Source organism: Gopherus evgoodei, chromosome 9, assembly GCF_007399415.2.
Source record: "Gopherus evgoodei ecotype Sinaloan lineage chromosome 9, rGopEvg1_v1.p, whole genome shotgun sequence".
In the NCBI taxonomy this organism is placed as follows: domain Eukaryota; kingdom Metazoa; phylum Chordata; order Testudines; family Testudinidae; genus Gopherus; species Gopherus evgoodei.
The window spans coordinates 47,105,845-47,130,438 of NC_044330.1; the positions used below are offsets into that span (position 1 = coordinate 47,105,845).

The window sequence follows — 24,594 nt, forward strand, 5'->3', positions numbered from 1 at the left end:
GGGAGACCAGATTTCATGGTCCGTGATGTGATTTGCATGGCTGTGAATTTGGTAGGGCCTTAAGTATATGTTCAACACCTTTGTCAGGGAAGAGGCCACCACAAGTGTAACCTAAATCAAAGTACCTTGCTGAACCAGGGCGTATGTATGTGCCTAGCTAGCTTTAATGAGACAACTCACATGTTTAAAAATAGGCACCTACTTGCATACTTTGGTGAATGGGGCCCAAATCCACACCCCGAGATGCAGCTCAAAGTGCTCAGAGGAAGCCGGGATGGTGAGATTGAGTTACCTAGAACAGAGTTCATTGAAATAGTCAACTAAATAACTTTAAAAAAAATAAACATAAAATGAACAGTATATGATAAATGAAGCAACTCCCTCTCTCTCTCCCTGTTCACTAGTGCAAGGATGGAAAAAACTAAAGCCACGTCCCACCATTCACACACTGGTTCGGAAAACTTGCAGCCACTTGCATCACGGTCTCAAGATATTAACCTGAAATCCAGGAAAATGGTAGGCTCCAAACAGCCCCTGCAGTATTTCTGGTGCCTGACTCCTGGGAAAGTGAGGGAGAAAAGTGCCCCCCAGTGCTTTTGTTTCAATTGCGGGCAAAAGGAACCCTACAGCAGCATCCACCCAGCGCTCGAGCTCCCGCCGGTCCCACTAGCCTGGCCAGTGGGCACGGGTGTGGTTACCAGCACGTGCACAGAAGCCGGCAGCGCCCGGGGCCTCCTGACCTCGCCCCTGGAAACTACAACTCCCAGCCGCCCCCGGAGCATGCGCAGTAGCATTAGATGAGCTCACAGATCACAGGGCGGGCTGACGTCAGAGGGGGGATGATGAGCGGAGCAGCGCAGTGAGCGTCAGGAAGGAAGCTGAGGTGCCCTGAGCGGGGTTTGCGCGTCAGTTCTGAGGGAAGCAGCAGGTGCGTAGGAGCGGGCCTGTGCGGCGGGGGCTCTGCGGTCCTGCCCGGAGCCGGTGCCAGGGCCAGGGCGAGCCGGGCGCGAGCGAGTGAGCCAGCCAGCCGCGGTCGCTGAGACGCTGCCAAGGGGCAGGCGGTGTTTTGTAACCAGCCGGGGTTGAAAGCGCGTCTTGCGCTGCGCCGCTCCGGGCCCCCAGCTGGGGCACAGGGATCATCCTTACCGACTCGGCCCCACCCTTAGCGCGGCTGGCAGGCAGGCTTCGTTCAGGTTTGCAACTCCTGGGTGGCAGGTGCTCCGAGTGCCAGGGCTGGCCCTGGGGCAGAGCGCAGGGAGAAGAAAGCAGCTAGAGACGAGCCAGGGAGACGCCAAGTGTCTGCTTGAAATAAGAGAGACAAGGCGGGGGAGGTAACAGCTTCTATTGGGCCAGCTTCTGTTGGGGAGAGACACAAGCTTTCAAGCCACACAGAGCTCCTTCAGGTAGGGTGACCAGATGTCCCGATTTTAGGCTCTTTTTCCTATATAGGCTCCCATTACCTCCTCACCCCCTGTCCTGATTTTTCACATTTGCTGTCTGGTCACCCTGTCTTCAGGTAGCTGCCTTTCCCACACCTGAAGAGGAGCACAGTGTGGCTGGAGCCCTTGTGCCTCTCCCCAGTGGAAATTGAGCCAATAAAAGATGATATCACCCCTGCCTTGTGTCTCTCATATCCTGGGACCCATGTGGCTACAACACCACTGTCTGCTAAGTGCAGCCAACTCCTCCTTCCCCCAGAAGAGAGAGTTTTCCTCTCTGTCTTTAAATCTGAAAGAATCTCCCACTCCACTGAGGAAGCATTAGGGTGGGTCTGGTAAGCAAACAAAATAGAAACTTCAGTTGACGTTACTTGGCTTAACTGAAAAGAAGAGGCCTCTTGTCTCCAGCATGTTACCTGTTAGGATGATATTCCTTGCCCATAATCTGAGCCTAGGTCTACACTAGCAGGGGGGTTGACCTAAGATACATAACTTCAGCTACATGAATAGCATAGCTGAAGTCAGCCTATCTTAAGTCGACGTACCTGGCTTTGAGGACAGTGGCGAGTCGACCACTGCTGCTCCCTTGTCAACTCCGCTTCCACCTCTCATGAGCTGGAGTTCTGGAGTCGATATGGAGCGTGATCGGGGACCAATTTTATCGTATCTACACTAGACCTCCGATAGATCGATCGCTACCTGCCGATCTGGGTGAAGACTTGGCCTAATCATGTCCTTTCTGCTGAGGTCATCCAAATAAGGACCTAGGGTCTGAGATGTCTGTAAAGTGTGGTATTGCCACCTATTAAAAAATCATGAGCCTTATTTAAAAACAAACAAACAAAAAAACAGCCTCATGGTTTTAAATTTGAGGATCTTTTTATTTGTTTTCTGGTTTCTGAGTCTTTAGGTTACACTTGCTTTATTTTTTTCAAGCTTGTCCTCAACCATGAGGACTAGAAATTTCCCTTTTTAATGAAACCTGAGACTCTCATGCACTTTCTTGATTCCAGCACTGGGGCTTTAAGAAAGACACTATATATTGTGAAACTTGTTATTAAACTGAGGGCATCAGGTAGAGCTGATTGAATATATTTTTCAGTTTGGTGGCCCAGTGAAAACTACTTCTTCTTCTTTTTTTTTTTTTTTTGTTTCAAACTGAATTTATCTGTGTTCTTTTCCCTCACTGAAATAAAAAACATGCAAACAATTTCATTCAGGTTGAGGTGTTTATAGCTTTGTATATAATTGGTGAGGTTAGGGAGTCCAGATATGTGTTTGGATGAATACAAAAGTGATGCAGACTTTGAATGCTTTGTAAGCTTTGTATTGTGGATAGACTGGGGAAGGCAGGGCAAGGCATAGTCCTAGTGTAGCCAGTATGGCAGAGATATGAGTTGTTCAGTAGTGGAAAGTTATAAGGCATTTCTGGTAACAATAGAGAAACACAGCCACGTAATACAATCAAGAATGCATAATGGAGGGAGCGGATTGGACAGGGAAGTAACTGGGATATTATTTCTCTGAGTCATTTGCATCTGAGCTCTGACTTATGAGTCTCTAGCAGGTTTGAATTGGATGACTTTGGCCCTTTCTAATCTTAGCCTAGATCCTGAAAGTGGCTCTGTGTGGAGCATGTTTACTTCAGCAAGCTTGAGTCTGCCAACATGGAGCCAGCTGCAGGATTGGGAAGTTTAAAAGGCAAAGTATTCCCACTTGTTTCATTGGACATAGCTGGTGGTTGAATTTGGCACTATAACTCTTATTCAGTGAGGTGGGGTGGAAGGGGGAAGGCATGCGGGGGGGGGGGGGGGAGCAAGTATAGGGTGGAGAACACTGCTGTTAAGCCTGAAACCCCCCACCTCAAGATAAGGTAGGGACTGGCTTGTGAACTATCCGGACTCAATGCTAGCATAATTCCAAAACTGATCTTTTTGTAGCTAGGTCTTTCTGGGCCTGATTTTCAGACCAGCCTCACCCTGGTTGCTCTTCATTATATTGTTTTAATTCTCCATCCTCAGTCATTTACAGGAACACTTAACACTACTGAGATGTGTATGTATCTAATGGGTGGGAACAATTGGGTATCTGGGATCTGATCCTGCAGTTAGGTCTGAATTGGCAGACCCCTGCCTAAACTCCCACTGAGATCAAGTTGCAGAATTGGGACCATTGCCATCTTAATTCTATTAATTGTCCCTGTAATTTTCCTTTGCCCTCCCAAAAGCAGATGCAAGTAGGGAAGGCAGGTTTTAAAAATCTGCCCCTGGGAATAGTACAAATTTTACAAAAAAAGATTATTGGATATTCTGGATTATATTTACATTTTCTGGAAATGGAAGCTGTCGTGTGCAAACAGGAGGAGGAGGAATGCTGCTAATCTGCACAGCAGGGGACACAGCCATAGCCCTTCAGTCCTGCTGCTGTTAATTCATGTCCAGTGTCTGCAGAGCACCATTGCATTATTGCCTTTAGATTTCAGTGATTGATTCATTTATTACAGGTGTCAAGAAAACATCCCAATTTGTTTTAAATCCTGTTTTCATGTAGTAGTTGCACTTTTAAACATTAACTTAAGGCAAATATCACTCCATTATAACTGATCCTATCAAGCTAGCTTTTACAATTTTGGAAATATCTTTAAATTTACTGTTGACTGAATGCATAAATTGTATTTCTTCTCAAAACTGAATATTTCCATACCAGAGGTCTAGGGCAGAACATCTGTTTGGTTTCAGTGCTACTCCCATCTATGTGCTGACAGTAATACATTCTACCTTCCTGTGTGATTTTTATCCTTTTATACACTGGTAGTAAGTGTCATGCACTTAATTAAATTAAGTTTAGTTTATTTTAATTTACTGCAGCACATAACTTCTCATACATGAGATTACATGCAAAATATTGTATAAATAGATGTATCACCATCTTCAGTTGCTGTTCAACCGCTGGATTTTTTTTTGATGGTAATGATATATCAACAGATTTTTGTATGATACGCTTTTGAACATTCTGCAGGGTTTATCTTTTTTTAAAAAGTAGTCCTCCACTAAACTTTATATGTAGCTTTTAATTGTTCAGAAGAAAAGGTTTCTTGGTCTCTTTTTAAAAAAAACAAAAAACAGCAGTTGATGGAAGAAACATGTCTGCTCTATACCACGGGGATTAATGCTATCTTATTCTAACGTGTGGGTGTGTTTCTGTTGGCGTTCCTGCCTGCATAACAGAATATCTGGAATCCTACAGGTAAGCTGTGCCAGCCTCCTGTAGACCGAATTGTGGCAGGCATGGAGCTGCTCTGTAATAATTATGAATATTCTGCATTGACTTGGTTATTGGACATTTACTGAATGATTATATTGGTTTAGTGGTTTAAGGGGGCTGTATGGAAAAACTAAGCAGGAAGGGAAAGAATGGCTCAAGATAAGCTAATTCTCAGAAAACACTTGAGAGTTGTTAAGACACGATGCCTAAATAGGAAAAGGCCTGCACACACTAGAGAGAAAAAGAGGACACACTCTCAAGAGGGGCAGGAGTTGTTTGGGGGAACCAGAGACAGGGGTGTCTGAAGTGAGGCCTGCTTAGGTTACCAGCTGGGGGTGGTAAGCATTTAGGTAAGATGTGCAGTGGTGGTGTAGCTGTGTCACTCTGAGGATATTGGAGAGACAAGGTGGGTGAGCTTGATATCTATTATTGGAGCAGTGTGTGTTGGTGAGAGAGAGAGAAGCTTTCAAGTTTACATAGAGCACTTCTTCAGGTAAGAGAGACATGAATGTAGACTTGTTGTTTTATTAAAATTCTTTTTCTACAAATGCTTTTTTTCAGCTGTTAGAATAAACAATTTGAGAAGACTTTCTGGTCACTGTATATACTTCTGGTCACAGACTGCTGAAGAAATCAAGGTGGGTGCAGTAGCAGTTGCTCAAACTCAGTTGGACCTCCTGCTAGGATCAGAACAGTTGATACACAGGATACTGTAGCCTGGGGCCTGGTCTGAGAGTGGCAGAGTTACACCTGGGGATAAGTAAAGGCGTGAGGCCTGATACCTGAAGATGTGCACTTAGAGATCAGAAAAGGGGCAGAGGAGCACATGTCATGCTTATGAGGCTAAGAATATTTTAGAATCTTTTTGTAAGAACTGGGTAGTAAAGCATTACCTAAGTGCTCACTAGGACTTCCAGTTTAAACCTTTTTTTTGGTATGTGTGGTAAGGTTTATAATTTGATATTTTTAATAAAGGATCTGAGCTAAAACTGAACAGAGAGTCTCTGCTTAAGAGAACTTTTCCCTTCTAAATTCAGAGAGTACACAGGGGGCAGCTGATGCTGGAATTATTTTTGCACTTTTTTCATCTGTAATTACAAATTATAATGACAGTACTTTGGTAGCAGTTCCAGTTTCCCCATCTCTAAAAGGGGATAGTTACCATAATTTGCAAGAGTATTGAGTCTCCTTTGTAAAGCTCTTTTAGATCCTCAGCTGGAAAGGGGCAGAGAACAGCAAACTTGTTGAAGTATGCCAAATCAGTGAGACCTTTAATGGACATTTTTTGTGTACTTTCATAACAAGCAAATGTTGAGTAGTAGGTTCAAAGGAGCCTGAATCTCCTTTAAACTCCTGTGTCTTTCATAGTCTTAATTTACAAGTTAAAAAATCGCACCTTAAGGATTGACCTTGTTGCAGGTTAAAAAACAACATTTTTGTTCTAGCTGCTCTGTCTGAATCACAGCCAGGTGAATAAAACCCAACCCTTTAAAAACAAATAAGTCAAAACATCTGTATGTTATAAAACAAAATCTCCTCTTCCCTACATTTCCTTTTTGTGGTTTATTCAATTTCCTTTATCATGCAACCAAATCCAGAATGTAGCAGCCCAGCAGCTGAGTATCATGTGCAATAGAACTTGGTTTAGTGTAGTGTCCTTTATGTGCAGTATCAAGCATTTTATAGTGTCACTTGAAAGCTAAAGAGAAATAAGAACTTTTTCATTTTAAATAGGTGCAAGTTCAGGAACAACAATGCCTCTCTGAGGGAGATGGAAACAGTTTTGATATGGGACAAAACAGGTCATAAAGGAGAACTCTTCCCCTCCCCACTAACATTACTCTATGTCCTTTCTGTCCTGATGAGCTTTTCTGTAGAGTGGATAGCTGGAGCAGGCATTCAGCAAGGACGGAAAGAAGGGCATGGCTGGAAGTTCTGACTGGATGGGGAAGTTAGCGTGATGATGTAACATATGAGTTTTGAGAAGTAGAATAGAGGAAGTTCGTAGAGTGGCATGAAAAGCAGGGGAACAGTTACGAAATTGATTCGTGTTGGGGAATGAAGACATCATTCTCAGTCACCTGCTGACTCTCACCCCTAGTGGCAAGTAGCAGTTTTAGTTGGGAATGTGTTGCTTTTGTCAGTTCAAGTGAAACTCAAAATTGGTCCTTAATATTGAGAACATAAGAATGGCCATACTGGGTCAGACCAATAGTCCATCTAGCCCAGAATCCTGTCTCCAGACAGTGGCTGGTGCTAGATGCTTCAGAGGGAATGAACAGAACAGGGCAACTATTGAGTGATCCTTCTCCCTCTCATCCACTCCCAGCTTCTGGCAGTCAGAGGCTTAGGGACACCCAAAGCATGGGGTTGTGTCCCTGGTCATCTTGACTAGTAACCATTGGTAAATGTATCCTCCATGAACTTCTCTAATTCTTAATTGAAACCAGTTATTCTTCTGGCCTTCACAACATCCCCTGGCAACAAGTTCTACAGGTCGACACTCCATTGTGTGAAGAAGTACAGTAACTCCTCACTTTAAGTCATCCCGGTTAACATTGTTTCATTGCTGGTCAATTAGGGAACATACTCGTTTAAAGTTGTGCAATGCCCTACTCTTACGTTGTTTGGCTGCCTGCTTTCTCCACAGCTGGCAGCCTCCCTATGCCCCCCCCACCCCTCAGCGCCTCCTGCCCGCCTGCAGATCAGCGCCTTCCCCCTCCTCCCCTATCTCCTGCCTGTGGCAATCAGCTGGCTTGCGGCGTTTTGGGGGCAGGAGGGACGGAGGAGGAGCGAGGACTTGGCATGCCTCCTCCCCGTCCCCTGCAACCTGCCCGTGGCAATCAGTTGGCTTGTGGCATTTAGAAGGGAGGGGAGGAGTGAGGATGCAGTGTGGGAAATAAAGGGGGAGGAGGTGGGGGCGGGGAGAAGAGACTGGTCAAGGATAGGAGCTTGGAGGAAGGGGGGAAGTGGATGGGCTGAGGGTTGAGCCTGCCCTGGTGCTTGCAGAATAGGGGAAGCTGCCGCTGCTGCGCAATGTGCTTCTCCTAGCCTACAGCACCTTCAGCCTCCTTGCCTGCCTCATCTCCAGTGCCAGTAGGCTGTGCCTGTGGAGGGTAAGGCAGGGGCACCTCCCAACTGTAGTACAGTACCTGTATTAAATTACTTGTTTAAAATGTATATAATGCCTTTTGTCTGGCAAAAAAAAAAAAAAAAATCCCTAGAACCTAACTCTCCCCCCCCCCCCCATTTACGTTAATTCTTATGGGGAAATTGGATTCGCTTAACGTTGTTTCACTTAAAGTCACATTTTTCAGGAACATAACTGCAATATTAAGTGAGGAGTTACTGTACTTTTTTTTTTTTTGTTTTGTTTTAAACCTGCTGCATATTAGTGTCCTTGGGTGATCCTTGTGTTATATGAAAGGATAAATAACACTTCTTTATTCACTTTCTCCTCAAAATTCATGGTTTTGTAGACCTCTAACAGATCCACCCTCAGTCTCTTTTCTAAGGTGAACAGTCCCAGTCTTTTTAATCTCTCCTCATATGGAAACTATTCCAAAACCTTAATATCTTTTGTTGCCTTTCTCTGTTTTTTCCAATTCAAATGTATTTCTTTTTTGAGATGGGGAAACCAGAACTTCTCACAATATTCAGGATTTGGGTTTACTATGGCTTTATGGGTGTATAGTGGCAATATATTCTGTATCTTATTCTCTTCCCTTTCCTAATAGTTCCTAGCATTGTTTTAACTTTTTTGACTGCTGCCGCACATTGAGCGGATGTGAAAGACCTGTCCATGATGTGTCCAAATCTTTCTTGAGTAATAACAGCTAACTTAGACCCCATCATTTTGTGTGTATAGTTGGAATTAGGTTTTTCAATGGGCATTATTTTGCACTTATTGAATTTCATCTGCTTTTCTCTTTCCCAGTCCCCCAGTTTTGTGAGACCCCTTTGTAATTCTTCAGAGTCAGCTGTGGACTTAACTATCTTGAGTAATTTTTTATCATCTGCAAACTTTGCCACCTATTTACCCCTTTCCCAGATCATTTATAAATATATTGAAAAGCACTGGTCCCAGTACAGATCTTTAGGGAGTCTCACTGTTTACTTCTGTCCACTGTGAAAACTGACCATTTATTCCTACCTTTTGTTTTTTATCTGTTAACCAGTTACTGATCTGTGCAAGGATCTTCCCTCCTATCCCATGACTACTTACTTTGCTTTAGAGCATTTGGTGAGGGACCTTGTCAAAGGCTTTCTGAAAATCCAAGTACACTATATCCAGTTGATCGTCCGTGTACTCATACTTGTTGAGCCCCTCAAAGAAATCTAATAATTATGAGGCATGATTTCCCAGCCATGTGGACTCTTCTCCAACGTATTGTGTTCATCTGTATGTCTGATAACACGACTTGGTAAAGAACAGGAATAGGTTACTAGTAATGAAAGTATCTCCTAACATCATAGGATATTTTTCATTGCATTCACTAATCGTGTAAAAGTTTGTGGAATATTAACTGATCTTTACTGGGTATCTTCCCAGCTTCCAAAAGATGATCTGGAGAGTCTTCCTGTAACTCTTGCAGATCACTTTTAGATGGTTCAGACTATCCCAGCCATGTAGTCTTTCAACGGTCATGCAGTTGAGAAAGCAGACACTCTTGTGCACACATCAGCTAAATGCACCAAGGTGTTACAAATAGCCAGGATGCCTAGAGATTCCTCTCCCTGATTGATTATTGCAATGTATTAACAATTATGGTTGTCTTTTTTTCCCCCTTCTTCTTTTCTCACCCTAGAGTAAACAGAGATGGCATTTGTGAAGAGTGGATGGCTGCTTCGGCAAAGTGAGTGATGGGCTTTTTACCTTCTTTCCCCAACAGACAGTTTGGCTGTGTGTATCCGTTAGACCATCAGTGGGGAAAAATATATTTCCCTGTGTCCCATTTAAACAGTTCTACAAGGATGTTCTCAAGGATATTGGGCCAAAAGAAATGGTCTATTTTGATGGCATCTGACCTTTTGGATTACAATAATGGGAACATAGGCATTGCTATAGCTGATGGTTTGGTAGTCGTCTTCTATAAGTAATACTTTGTGGAAAAAAATAAAAACCTAACCAAATGGATTATTATAAGTAGAGCTTGGAAAATTTCCTGGATAACTATTAGCCTTTGCTTATTCACTTGGTCCCGTGTAGTACTTGGTCACTAGCATGCTAGAATCCTGAAGCATTAGTTGTTTGCTTAAAAAAACAACCTCACAATCATAATGCTAATCGTTAAATAAAAAATAACGCATAAGGCCTACCTATCGTGCATTATTTGTTGTACGCTGTTTGTCCCTTTCTTTTAAAGCTGAGATTTCCTGATGCACAAAGAATTAGCAATCAGTTGTTGGACCCTCAGAATACCTTGTTTCAAGAGTCAAATTGAAAAGCTGCTTTGGCTGTATTAGACACGAGCATTTTCCAATCAGTGATCCCAGAAGTGACTTTCTCCATTCTTTTAGGCACTATTTTACGTCGTTGGAAGAAGAATTGGTTTGACCTATGGTCTGATGGCCATTTGCTATTCTATGACGATCAGCAACGGCATGACATAGAGGATAAAGTCCACATGCGAGTGCACTGCATCAACATCAGAGTGGGAAATGAATGCCGAGGTAGAACGTGTGCTTTTCTATTTTAAAAATTTCTTTCCTGATTCCATATCTGTAAATGAATAAAGGGAATGGCTTCTCACAGCATTGTATCATGTGGTAGATCATCTTGGCATTTGCCACAATTCACCTATAAAACACTACTTGAGTGATGGTGAACTTGTGGTATATGACACGGATTCTGCTGGCATATATTCTGAATAAATAGCAGAAGTGAATTGGGGATATGGATAGCAGACTGCTGATGCACCTGATGTCATGCGTGTCTGATGGACGTTGTGGAGTTGGCACTGTCCAGAGGCTTGGGAGGAGAAAAGAGAACTAGAGGGATGGGCCCCATCCAAGTACTAGCAAGCTTATTTCTAGCACACCCTTTTTCTAGAGACACTTGTTCACTTGATACTTGATCGACCAGAAGGACACCAGTGGTAGAGTGTACTTATTTGGTAAAGAAACACCATTTCAGTGGGCACAACCCAGCAAGAAATACACACACAGCATTGACTGGTGATGTTCAGGCTGGTGCTCTCCACGGTGTCCTGGGGAGGCTGCAGCTCCTTTCGTTTTGCATTCTGTCCTGCCATTGTATTCCGTGTGCAGCCAGCACATAGGGAACAAGGCTGGCCTTTGCTTATGCAGGGCCCTGTGCATGGGGCCTTATCTAGCTGTCTCCTTGCCTGTAAATGGGATTATAGCGCTCTGGCTAGTGATTTGGAATGTGGACAGCTGGCTGACTCAGCTCCTTTGTGGCTGTATTAGGCAATACAGGGCTAAGACCTGCAGTTGAAAAGGATCAGGTTGATTAGCAATCCACTCCCATGAATATTTTTCCCCAGATTTCAGCATGACCTTCCCTGGTAGGCAGCAAGGCTAGCATGTCTTTCTTGTTGAGGAGAGGATATACTCACTGAACTAGTGTGCTCTTAGCACATAATTACTCTCTAACACTGGTGTTCTGCTTGGTCTAGTAACAGGTAAGTGATTCTTCATCATTTGCAGCTTTTTAAATTCAAGATGTGTGTTTGTTTTAAAACTGGTTGAGGCTTCAAGTTGCAAATGGCTTCATGGTCTGAAAAACTGTTGCATGTCTCTTAAAGCACAAAATTGCTGGGGTCTCCTGAGCTGATGCCATATGTGCAGGCAGCTTCTGATTTCAGGTAGGAAAGAGCTTGAAGTTTAATCTGTGATTGCCTGTATTTTATTTTTTTTACCCACTTGGACAAGACGGATTTGTGCATGCAGTTTTGTCTCTAACAGAACCTTTAGCCTAACATTTTATATACAGTAACAATGAAATCCAAGCTGCTAGGCCAGAGTCCTTCCCTAAGAGGCTTTTGACTAACAGCCAGTCTGAGCTGTAGTAACTGTCTCCCCTGTCCTGATGGAGCCCCTATTCTAGGGATATATCTACACTGTGATTGGCCTGGGTTAGCTGATTCGGGCTTGCAGGGCTCAGGCTGTGGAGCTATAAAATTGTGGTGTAGACATTCGGGCTTGGGCTCTGAGACCCTATGAGAGGGATCTTGGGTGCCAGCCTGGGCCGAAATGTCTACATCACAATTTTTTAACCCCACAGTTGAAGTCAGTTGACCCAGGCCAGCTGCAGCTATGCTGTGGGTCTTTTATCGCAGTGTATATGTGCCGTAGGAGACCAAAACCTGTATAACTCAAGCTCATTGCTTTACTCTACCTGACCAGAAAGATTGAGACAATGAGAATTAATTAGAATCTTCAAGAGGTTAAGGATTTTGTTTTCCAAGATATTAAATGGAAATCTTTTGCTTTCTTTTTCTGGAGTAGATTTCCAGCCCCCAGAGGGGAAGCCAAGAGACTGTTTGCTGCAGATTGTTTGTCGAGATGGGAAGACAATCAACCTCTGTGCAGAGAGTGCAGATGACTGCTTGTGAGTTTCCAAAGAATGTTGTTTAATATGCTGTACTTAGCTCTTTGTAGCCCAAGAATTGGCCCCAAATATTCTGGAATTCCTCAAGGTAGCTGCATACTGGCGAATGCTGAGAGGAAGAATGTTTCTTTGATACGGGCTCTTGTTCGCCTTCTTTTAGGTTACACCTTGGCACAGGTGCAACTTGGCTGAAGGGATAGTGGGGACACATCTGTGTCCCTCCCTCCACTCCAAATTGTTACTTTAGTAGTGATGCCCCATCCTCCGTGTGGCTGCAGGTCTCCTGCGTCTTAATGCCTGGCTCTTTGTTGCCCTTCTTTGTATTCAAACAACAAGGGAGCCCTAAAACAGCACGTTACTCCTGCCATAGCTTATGGACTGTACAGAGGAATTAATACCTCCTTCCTGCAATCTCTCTATGCATATGTCCTACCTTAACTTTAGGCTACCTTCACCCACAGCAACTTCAATATATATTTTCCACCATATCACTTGGCTCCTGCTGTACATTTTAATGGCTAACTATATTTTGTTCAGAATCTTACAAGAAATGTGGGGTATCTCTTTATCCATTAAATAATGTTTCTTGCAGGGCATGGAAAATTGCTCTCCAGGATGCTAGAACAAATGCGGTAAGTACACTGTGAATGTTTCCATAGTGATGGGGTAGGGAGGGAGTGTGTGTGAGTGGCAGTCAGTGGCCTAGCAATTTTCCTTCACACTGTCTTCAAGAACCTATTTGAATTATTGTGCTTTGTCCCGCATCGCCTGGGCTAGAAAGGGGTCTATGAGCATCATGGATCTGGTGCCCACAACTTTGGTAGAAGAATGTTTTGTGTCCGTGCATGCTAGATAAAGACGAAAAGTGATCTTTTGGAGTGCCGCAGCTACTGTGCTGTAAGGCTCATTGAAGGAGGAGTCTCAGAAAGCATTGTTATGGGGAAAAGGCTGATCTGTAGACAAAGAATGAACATCGATCGGGACTGAGCACTTATGAATTCTTTTATAGTTGGTAAAGATACACTCTGGCTGTCTCATGCTCTCACTGCTGAGTGGGATCAGGTCCATCTAGATGCAGGTAATCCACAGGAAAGCCAGATGATGGTGGGGTGTGTGTATGTGCAGAGAAGCCTCTAGCTGAAATGAGTGGCAACTAGGTTTATGTAGATATTACACAGTTGCTTAGACTCACTTGTAGAAGATGCAAAATCTGCCTTTGCAAGCTGCTTTATGTAGTTCTGTGGAACTTGTACTGTATAGAACTAGCTTCAGAAACTTGGGCTTCAGCAAAAATGGTTCATGCATGTATTCAAACTGGATAACTGCATGCTGAAATGCGTAGTTTGTGTTTGCAGTTAACATTGTATGTGTCTTTTGAGTTAAATGTTCTCTCTCGTATCTAAATACTGCCACTATAAACTCCCTGGAAAACGGAATAAAAACCCTTTTGTTAGTACCTTAAGTTTCGCTCTAATGAAAAATGGCTTATTCACTCCCTCATCTGTAAATACAGATCTGTGCTCAGTTGTAAACCCTTGCAGCTTATGATATAACTTGTGGCATTTACTCTGCTGGAAGGCCTAGCCATCCTACTTCTGCCATTGACTCACTTTATTTGCCTTTTTTTGAGGCTGGCTCATAGAGCACTTTCTGGCAATAGCTTTCCCCAAATCGGTAAAGAGCAGTATTAAGGGGATATGTGCACTGCAGCAGGGAAGTGCGATTCCCAGCATTAGTTGGCAGACCTGGTCTATCTCAGCTCAAGCCAGCACACTAAAAATAGCAGTGTGGACATTACTGCCCAGGCGGTGGCATGGGCTAGCCACCTGAGGTCAGACTTGAGGGGCTGGGTTGGCCTGAAATGGGGTGGTGAGCCTAAGCTGCTGCTAATTTGACAACATCCATGTTGCAGTTTTTAGCATCCTTTCTCAAGCTGAGCTGGCACAAGTTTTGTCTGTCCCTGCTTTAAGCACACATGTCAGCTGTAAGATAGATATATCCTTAGATACCAGGTCTCTGAAATACTGCAGCTCCACTGGGAAATACTGACCCCTGCATCCAAAGGCTTATTTCATAGTCCTGGCACCCACGTTGCCACAATAGCTGCTACATCCCATCATGTGACACAATTTATAGTTTTGGATACCCGAAGTAGTAATTGTAGTGTGGTAAAAGTGCTATTTTCTTGTACCAAGTAACTGCTTTACAGTGCAGAATGCCACATTATGCTGCATTGTGGTGTTAAACAGAGGGCAAAGGAATGAATCTATGAAAACCAGAGGGGGTGCAGAACTCCTGGTTTATCCTTGAATCAGTATCATTGCACATAATTCAAAAATATAGAGGGTTTTATAAACATTCACTAACCTCGATGCTGAAGCTAACTGGTAGCCATCAGTGTTGCAAATTATGCCCTAACTAATGTCTTGGGCTATATCTATGCTTATGGTTGTGTGTGGAGTACATACACTGCACGTTCCCCTAGCATGGGTATAAATAGCAGTGTAGATGCTGAGGCACTACTTTGGCAAGTAAAGACATGACAGAACCTTGGGTTATGTTCCCTGTGTGGCTGTCCACATGCCTAAGCAGTGCCTCAGTGGTTTGAGCATTGGCCTGCTAAACCCAGGGTTGTGAGTTCAATCCTTGAGGGGGCCACTTAGGGATCTGGGGCAAAAATCAATACTTGGTCCTGCTAATGAAGGCAGGGGGCTGGACTTGATGACCTTTCAAGGTCCCTTCCAGTTCTAGGAGATTGGTATATCTCCTATTATTATTATTATTTATTTATTATCTACACTGCTATTTTTAGCAATGCAGTGTCCCACTGCTGGAGCCTTTCTGCACCGCAGTGAAAGACTTGAGCAGAGGGATAAGACTCCAGCAGCTCCCTGCTGCCAGAGCCTTTAACTGCTAATTGTAGCTATGCACTGCAGTGATATGCTACATATATACTACAAACTGCCATGAGTGTAGATGAGGCCTTAGAGAGTGACCTTCAGATGCTATTTACTGTTAAGCCTCTACGATAAGATTTCAAATAAAAAAGAAGTTGAAGTATTCAAAGTCCATCTGCAGGCATCTCAGTGATCATACTTTCAAAAGTGCTGAGCATCCAGCAGCAGCCACTGACTTCAGTAGGAATAGTGGGTGCTTCCCACTTCTGACAACTAGGTCACTTAGGCTCTGATCCTGCAAACTCTCACATACCTGAGTAGTCCTATGACTTCAATGGAAGTTCTTGTGTGTATAAATCTACTTTGTGTGTGTTTACAGGGAGGGAGAGAATATTTTTAGGAGCTTATGGGAGCAGTACAGATATCAAGCTAGCCTTTTTCTTATGGAAAGCCTCTGGTTGAATAGAAGGAGCACTGTGCATTGCCACAACTAGGGGAAAACACCCAAGGCTTTTCTGAAACATAAACAAACCACTGGAAATCTGCAGTGGTTATTGTGAGAGTTACTTCCCCGCCCCTTCTCACTGCCTTTGGATGGGACACAGATTCAGCAGAGGTTGCTTCTAAAAATAGCTGCACTGTAATGTTTTAAATTGTGTGTTTCTACAAACAGATGAAGGAAGGGGACTTTGAAATGTAGATCTGCTATTTTTTGGTTCTTGTCTTATTTGTAGGCAAAGTAAGTGGGTTGCTGAGAAGCTTAAGTCACTGGTATGAAATGTCTGGGTGCAGCTGTGATCTTTACCTTTGATCCTTATAGGCTAACATCTGTACTCAGTTGCTCTGTGTAATTCTTTTGAGCTCAGTGGAATTACTCCAGAGCAACTGAAAGCAGAGTATATGAACTTGTATGAGAAGAATGCTCCTTCCCCACCTACAAGTTAATCAGTTTAACCTGAACAAGAAAACTATAACCTATCAGTTGAAACATTAAGGTAAGGGAATGAGTCAGAGGGGAAAAAAAAATAGTTGATTCAAGCAGCTGATCCGCATTGTTGGCTCCTACCTGGCCATCTGGCTGAAGCTTTTCTCCCCTGTTCAGTTTCCTGCTGCGGCATTATGTCATGCACTCTGTCCTCTTTCTTCTTGCTGTGGATCACCCCATGAAGTTATATCCTCTAGAAAACCTTGGTGTCTGTACTGTGTACTACTGTAATAAAGCTCCTCATTTATATCATAGGCATGGTATGGTGATATTGACACTTGTCAGCAATAAATATACTCAGGAATTCTAGGAACACTTGAATTTACTGTTGGGTCACTTTTACGTTTAGTCCATATTCTAGTCTGTTCTCTTGTATGTAAAGAAGTGAATAACTGCTGTCTGCTTTGTTAATGTTTAGGGCTATGTTGGTTCTGAAGCGATGTACGATGAGACTGCAATTTCCTCAGCTCCTCCCCCATACACAGCGTACGCTACCCCATCACCTGAGGTAGGGGTGTAATAAGTAAGCATAAAATAAGTGTGAAAGACACTCTGACTCTGTTCCTTGGAAGTGCTATTGGTTTGACTTTTTTTTTAAACATAATTTTATTTTTAAATGGAAAAAACTCAAGATTTAAAAAATGAGTACTGGTTTAGGGTGCCCAGCTTTAGGCACCTTTAAAGGGTCTTGACTTCTGAATGGTTGCTCAGCACTTCTGAAAATCAGGCCTCTTTAAGATGTCTCAGATTGGGCAGAGAAAAATGGAGGCACGCCAAAATCACTAGTCACTTTTGCAAATCTTGGTCATATGTCCTTAATTTTGGGTTTTCACCCTTAATATAAGGAGATGCAATAATTTTTTGGAAGGCTTTGACAATATATCTGCACTTCCAGGATAAAAATTTTATTTTATAAATGAAGCTGACATTTGTAAAACAGATAGGGACTTTGTGTCCAGGATTTCATAGTAACTCAGATAACTATAGTTCCCAAAAGTACGTATGTGCGTGTGTGTGTGTGTATAGCTAGGTGTAGATTCTGTTTTCACAGAGGTTAGGATGAGGCAGCAATTGGACACAAATATTTGCTGATCTCAGTATGTTCTTACTTATACTACGTGATATATTATTTAAATACTGGTCCTTTTCTCTGCTACTGATTGGGCTTTGGAACAGAACAACCAGTCTCTTGTTTATAAATAGTTTTGATTGTGAACAGCAGTCACAGTGAGCAATATGCTTAATTCCTGTAGATTAGTGAAAAGACTGCCGCCGAAGAGGTGTGGCCATAGGGCGTTTATCATGAGGGATCGAGGATGTTAACACAACATTACTGGTCCCATCTTGTCAACTGCTGAATGGCTGTGCTTTTTTAGCATATCACAAGACAGGATTATATAGAAGCCATGGCCAGCCACACTCATGTGTATTAAGTGACAGCATTATTATAGTTCTATAATGGCTAAACTTGGTGGTGCAAGAACTGAAGATGTTGACTTGCAAAATACTGTGGTTAACTATATGGGAAGGTCTCCCACACCCATTTCACAGCACAGAGCTGCCTTCCACATAGTAAATTTTGATTATCCCTAAACTGCACCAGCAGTCGGGTGGAGAGTTAAGCACTTTAAACAAACCTAAAAGATGCAAAACATCTTCTAATAGATACATTTAATTTCCCCAGGTTTATGGCTACGAGCAGTACAATGGTGCATATCCCCCTCCTGGTCATCAAGTCATCTATGCCTCTAATGGACAAGCCTATGCTGTTCCTTATCAGTATCCGTACCAAGGTAATGAATACTAACTCCTTCCTCCAGCTTGGTTCATACACTTTCTAATCAAGACTAAAGTTACTATGAAGTAATATCTTTCCTATTGAATATTGCCATCACTCTTGATGCTGAATATAGTGGTAGGTGTTTTTTAGAAGGAACCCTCTGTTTGCCCTAACCACTGGACAAACCTTTCCCTTTTGAGAGGAAGGAGGTAATTATCACTAGGACAAAGTCAGGAAGTGAAGAATTCTGTGTTCAGTTGAAGCCATTCTGGGGATTTAGCAAGAGACTGTACTGACTCAAGATGGAAATTGTCCAACAGATTTGGCTTAACACATCTATGTGCCCAGAACATTCTATGGGAACATTATCTTCCCCTTCGACTTCAGTGGGTTTTTTACCAAGCCCTTAAAGACCACAAGCAGTCAGGACCTTAGTTCTAAGTCACTCAACCACCCCCTCTTGCACATAGTGCCCTCTGGCACTGTGCTTGGCCCTTGGTTTAGTACAGACTCTCTGAGAGAGAAGGTCCCGCTTAGTGAATTGCTCTGAGCACTTCCTGCTGCATCTAGGTTTTCCCTAGAGAGTTCTTCTTCCAAGTGCCAACCTTACAGGAAGACTGAGGAGTTGCAGGGGCTGCGGGGGTGACTTCTAAGTAGATGGAGACTTTATCCAATGCAGAGATGTGTTGGCTTTGGATATAGTAATAGACCTTTGCTCTTATATATGGCACTTGATCTGAAGATCTCAAAATACAAACATACATGAATTAAGCCCACAACACTCTTTTTTGAGGTTGGGAATTTTATCTCCATCTTGAATATTGAGAAACTGAGGCACAGAGATTACGTAACTCATTCAAGGCCATACAAGGAATGTGTGGCAGATCCAGGAGTAGAATCTATGTCTCTGGTTGCCTAGCCCTATGGCGGGGCAGGCAAACTTTTTAGCCTGAGGGCCACATCGGGTTTTGGTAATTATATAGAGGGCCAGTTAGGGGAAGCTGTGCATCCCCAAACAGCCAGGCCCAGCCTGGCTCCCATCCGACACCTCCGCTCCCCGTTTCTCACCCCCTGACCCCCCTTCCCACACTCTGCCCATCAACCCCCCTGCTCCCTGTCCCCCAACTACCTTCAGTGCCCCCTGCTCCCATTCAACCCCTGTTCCCTGTCCTCTGACTGCACCGACCCCTATCCACACCCCTAGCCCCTAACCACCACCCCGAACTCCCTCTATCCAACCCCCCGCCCCCTTGCTGCACTGCCAGGAGCACCAGTGGCTGGCAGTGCTACAGCTGCGCCGCCTGGCTGGAGCCAGCCATGCCACCGCACAGCGCAGAGCACCAGGTCAGGCTGGGCTCTGCAGCTGCACTGCCCCAGGAGCTCATAACCCTGCTGCCCAGAGCATTGCGCAGGCAGTGGAGCGAGCGAGCTGAGGCTGCGGGGGAAGGGGAACAGCGGGGGAGGGGCTGGGGGCTAGCCTCCCAGGCCAGGAGCTCAGGGGCCAGGCAGGAGGGTCCCATGGGCTGGATGTGGCCCGCGGGCCATAGTTTGCCGACCTCTGCCCTCTGGGCTAGCCATAGGATATACTTCTCCCGTTCTGTGATGTTGGGAAAGGCTGCTGTCTGTACTCTATCCTAGCAGGATCAAGAATTGGCATCAGCACCCAGCTCCAAGGGGAGTTGATTTTTACTGTAACCACTGCAAGGAAAGCTATTGTTACAGTGTTCAAGTATATGAAGTGGGAGAGAGTGAGTGAATGCCTAGGCTTTTCAAGCCTGCATCTAAATCAAAACATATGTACAAACTCTCTTCCTAACCAAACTGTTACTACTTTCTAGGACCTTATGGCCAGCCCCCTGCAAATCATGTCATCATTCGAGAACGTTACCGTGACAATGATGGAGACCTTGCATTGGGCATGCTCGCTGGAGCAGCGACTGGAATGGCCCTGGGATCACTGTTCTGGGTCTTCTAGATTCCCTGGGATCTCTTGTCTTTGTAGCTCCAAAAAAACGTTATTCTTCCCGTGCAATAATACATTTTGCAAAGTACTGTTTACTGTAAAGGTTTTTAATAAGACAAATGCAGGAATACCTTATTTTTAGTAGTGACATCTTAATTATAATTAATCCACTTTTACCTGTCCCAAGGCAAAGGTTTAGAGGCACCGTTTAATTGAAATATGGTTAAAGATGCACTTCAGAATTTCAAGAGAGCTTTTTTTATGAAGCTTGGCTATCTGACTGACAGATTTATATTCTGCCCATTGATCAGTGATCAGCATTAGTACCAATGTACTGTTATAAGCAAAGGGTTAAGGGCTGTCATTTTGTCACCAGTCTTAAGAACAGACTGTTAACATAAAGACTCCAGAACAAATGGTTATTTCTAAGCCTTGAATGGTCTAGCAGCTGGACTAACGCTGGCATGTTACAATGCAGTAGCAGCCAAGTGTATCGAAGTCAGGTATTCAGGGAATTTATGCTATTGACTTCACAAAACACTCCTGAAGACAGACAGACAGACACGCGGGATTCTATTAATTGCCACCCTAGGGTGATCTCCATTTTTTCAGTAGCTGGCACTGAATTTTTGTAAACCGATGTGTAAATGTGGAGGGTTATTGCAATACATAGGCAGTGGAGTTAGCATACCCACTTCCCAAACCCATTTTACAAGACAAAATCATCACCAAGGAGATCGGTACGGTGAGGAAATACTCCTTAATTCCTTCTCTATAAGAAATTTGAATGATTTCAGTACTTGTAAAGCGAGAGAAACATCTGTTACCAATACAAACCTTTTCTTAACCTAGTCCACAAGACTCTAAGCAGTTGGGTCTCAGACTTTAATAGCAGGGTAACGAGATAGGATGGGGAGATTCTGGGATCTGAGCAGAGGTTATTTCCCATGCCCAATCACAAATACATTGGTAGGGAAGGGGCTGTTGTGTGCAAGGTCCTGCACCTGTGCTCAGCTTTTGTCACTGCTCTTTGTACTATGTCCAGAGAAGATCGCTGATCATTCATCCTTGCAGTGCTGGACCTAGCAGTACCCCTAGGTGTGTGTTAAAAGGGTAAGCTGGAGTTGGTTTGAGGTGCGGACCATGGATGAATAGGAAAAGGAGGAGCAGACAGAAAATAGATTGAGAGAAAAAGAAAATGAGAGAAACTCTAGTGGACCTTGTGTGCAGGCTATGCTGTGTTTCATGGTATGGGCCAGTGTGTCACAGATGAGATGTAGATCCGCTTTTCCTGTTGGTTACTTTACCATCCCGTCAGTTGCCCATAGCAAGGTCTAGCCTGGTGGTGGGTATATGGATGCTGTGATGTCTGTGGAGGTTGTGTGTATATAAAACCCAATCTCTGACAGGGACCACCATTAAAGGAATTCTCTTCCTGTCACGCTTCCCATTTAAGAAACACTCCAAGGAACTGTTCTCTTCTTTGACTGGTTCACGACTGCTGAGTGGTTTCTCATTCCTGACCAGTTGCAGAGTCCTGCTTTATAATAGAAACTGAGCTGTACTGGGCATGGTGGAGAAACCAATGAGCAGACATGTACATGCTTTCTTTTTGGGAAAAAGGTGTAGGGTGCCTAAGCTTTGATCTTTGTAGAAAGTTGTCTTATTTTTATACTTCTGCTGTTTTTGAGCTTCCTATAACGATGCTGTCTTAATATTTTGAGCCTTTTGCCTCTTTAAGCTTTCAGTTGGAAGTCGATTAAAATCCTCAAGGTGTGGAAGCCAGAGTATGTGAGGGAAGATGAAAGTAGATGGAATCTAGCAGCCATATTAGTTTTTGATGAGAAGGAATAAAGTTGTCTTAACCCAGACAGACTGCACAGCTTTAGGTTATGCTGTACAACAATATGGGACTCTTCAAGACAGGAAAGTTTGGTTAACAGCCAGTGAGAGAGCAAAATTTTTGTGACTGTTAGGGTCAGCTGTCATAAATGGACACATCTTAAAATCCACTGAAAATAAATGTTCTAATGAGAGTGATGATACCTTGGACATATTGCTAATTATGGACCTGAACCAAAGCCTACTGGAATAGTGTCCTTCGGTGAACTTCAGGGGGCTTTGGAACAGACTGTATTTTACTAATTCTGCCCTTATGTGCATGTAACGGCTCCTAGTGAACTCAGCAGGCACTGCACATGTTCATCCAAGAAAGCGTGTTATAAGAACGTGTGTTGTGCAGAAACAGCACCTGGCTTTTCAAAAGAGGAATAAGCCTATTAAAAAGAATACATTTCCCAGAAGGGAAACTGGCCCATGCACTAATCCAAATATCTGAAATGAATCACTGAATCCTCTCTAAGAGCCCAGTCCTGCAGTCTGTTCAGTATCTTGATGTTCATGACAGATGAGGGTGCTAAGCTCTTGCCAGGTAAATGAATATTTGTTAATATTCCAAGACTTGATGTTACATGGAACTGGTTGTATCACAGTAGTACAGAACCCTATTTGGAGCTCTCCAATCTGACTAGCTGTATAGAACACCCATAGATCACATATTCCTGTGCTATTTTGTGTGTAACATGAAGAAAATAAAAACTGCTACATATAACTCCAACTTTTATGTGTGTGGTTTGTTAGATTGTAGTGGTGGTGAAAGCAAAGCACACAATAGATCAATCTAGTAACTTAGCAGTTACTTCAAATTTTTGCAGGGACTGTTGACTGCAGCATGGGAGTTCTGTGTCTTGTGCTGAAAGTATAAAATTGTATCTAAGTCCCTGATTGTAGCAATAAAACCCATAAGGAAAAGGAACTCTTGCTGTTAGAATTTTCATATGTACAGTTTAGCTAAAGTTTTTAAACTGTTTGTTTTTTTTAAGACACTGATTTCTTTCATTATGAGCTTTCAAATAAAAAAGCAAGATGATCAAACTAAAAAAACCAGACATTGCAAATACCTTTAAAAGGAAAATCCTTGAAGAAAAGCTGAAGGGTCCAATTGGCTTCTATTCTAAACAAAATCTTGGCAGCTGCTTGTACTAATCAATCTAATAGCATTTGTTTATAGCTGTTAAGCACACATATTGAACTATATTGGAGCATATAATCAAGATATTGGTTCCTTTGGTGCTGGGAATCAGAACTTTACAGGCTTCCTCTTTATGATGGAAGATCCAGACAAAGTAACACTGAGCAGTTAAGCAGAGATGTCATGCTTCAGATAGAGAAGGCTTTGGTGGATAGCCACCTCAACTTCCTCACAGTTAATAATGATGGACTGTATATATCAGCCCATAAATCCACTTCCCTGAAACACTAACTTTAATCCTGAGGAATTAGATGCAAGCAACAGCTTTATTGTCTGGGTGGCTACATGGTAATGGGCTTTTCCTCCGCCACCACCAACTCAGATGTGCTGAGCATCGTCTGTTTCCATGGACTCTAACAGAAACTGCAGGAGCTTGGCACCTGTGAATTGTCTGCTCATAAATGAGCAACTTTGCTTTGTTTCAGAAAAGCTTAATAGGACAGCAGCAGTGATGAAGATGATCTAGTTTGACTGAATTTTCAAAGCTGGCTGAAAACTTGGTCCTAAACAGACACTTCCTTCTGAATCATGGTAAATCACTTAAGCACATGCTGTGGTGAACCAGGGCCTGATACTAGATCTATGTAGATCTATTGGAGCTATACAGGTGCTACCATTCCATTGACTTTTTTCCGAGTAAGGTACTACGTTAGGGTGGCAGAATTGGGTCCATAGTGACGAATGTATGTTCAGCTTAAACTAAAACATTCGCAGAGACCTTGAGCCTATGTTGTCAAATGTGACTTGTGATTTCTTTGTTTTGGTTTTTGGGGCAGTGCCCAACTTGAGAAACATAAGAGGCCTGATTCTGAGGGAAAGTGGATATTTGCCACTTTAAGATCTCAAGTGGGGTTCCCAAAATCACTATTGAAAATTTAGACCATAGACATTTTATTATTTTTTTTTAAAAAGTTTCTGAAAGCCAGTGTGTCAGTGAGCTGCTAGAGGTATATGTGCCTGAGAGCTGGGGATTAGAATTATTATGGGAAGAGCAGTAGCATTGTCTGGTTTGTTTTGTTTTTTGGGAAGATGCCATTTTCTTTGTTGTGGGGTGTATTCTAAGCAGTGCCTAGCAGGATCTGGCTTCCAAAACCATGGCACAGAACGGTCAGCTTTTTGTTGGGTCTTCACTTCTAGTATGACCTAGCAAAGTTCAACAAGGAAGCAAAAAGGAAATTTGACCAATATGTTTCTCAAGCATGTGTCTGGTTTTCCCTTCTTCTTCCCTCTCCTCCCCCCCCCCAAAAAATGTAGAGCACATGATATGGATGATACAGAAGCGACACATCAGACAATATATAGATAATATAGGCTAGCATCAACATACCTTTTCATTCTAAGGTGCTTTAGTGTTCTTACCCCATGCTCTGTATCTACTGTTGTCCTTTCCCTTATGTCCTGTTCTCTCACTATGCAGTTCTAAATTTATAGTGAAAATTCTTATCAATAAAATGGTTATTAAACTGCAAGCTCATCTTTGTTTTGCCTTTTTTCTCTTAAATAAGTCTCTTGTTCCAGTAGCTTGTAAGTAGGTGTACATTTACAGACATGTGTCCAGCTTGTACAAAACCATGTTTCACTTTACAGGGAGGTCCATGGTGT

The 24,594-nt window shown here is 43.2% G+C and overlaps 1 protein-coding gene across 4 annotated transcripts; it reads left to right on the forward strand.

Annotated features, from left to right (window-relative positions):
* The first annotated feature begins 825 nt into the window (after positions 1-825).
* Positions 826-24,235, forward strand: PLEKHB2 (pleckstrin homology domain containing B2). 4 transcript variants are annotated; one of them, XM_030574460.1, is made up of 9 exons: positions 826-928; positions 5,265-5,341; positions 9,512-9,559; positions 10,224-10,379; positions 12,174-12,276; positions 12,869-12,908; positions 16,577-16,666; positions 17,843-17,951; positions 19,777-24,235. In XM_030574460.1, exons 3-9 carry the CDS (start codon positions 9,523-9,525, stop codon positions 19,911-19,913), a joined length of 672 nt encoding a protein of 223 aa, XP_030430320.1. In that variant the 5' UTR covers positions 826-928; positions 5,265-5,341; positions 9,512-9,522; the 3' UTR covers positions 19,914-24,235. The 4 variants fall into 4 exon arrangements, with proteins under 4 accessions (XP_030430320.1, XP_030430321.1, XP_030430319.1 ...); XM_030574459.1 differs by lacking the exon at positions 826-928 and adding an exon at positions 4,626-4,685; XM_030574462.1 differs by lacking the exon at positions 826-928 and adding an exon at positions 4,626-4,685 and having other exon boundaries at positions 10,224-10,376.
* The last annotated feature ends 359 nt before the right edge of the window (positions 24,236-24,594 follow it).

Coding starts and splice junctions, on each gene's coding strand:
- PLEKHB2 (XM_030574460.1), top strand. CDS start 9,523: ATGGCATTTGTGAAGAGTGGATGGCTGCTTCGGCAAA. Junction 10,380..12,173: donor GGGAAATGAATGCCGAGGTA/GAACGTGTGCTT, acceptor TTTCTGGAGTAG/ATTTCCAGCCCCCAGAGGGG. Junction 12,909..16,576: donor AGGATGCTAGAACAAATGCG/GTAAGTACACTG, acceptor GTTAATGTTTAG/GGCTATGTTGGTTCTGAAGC.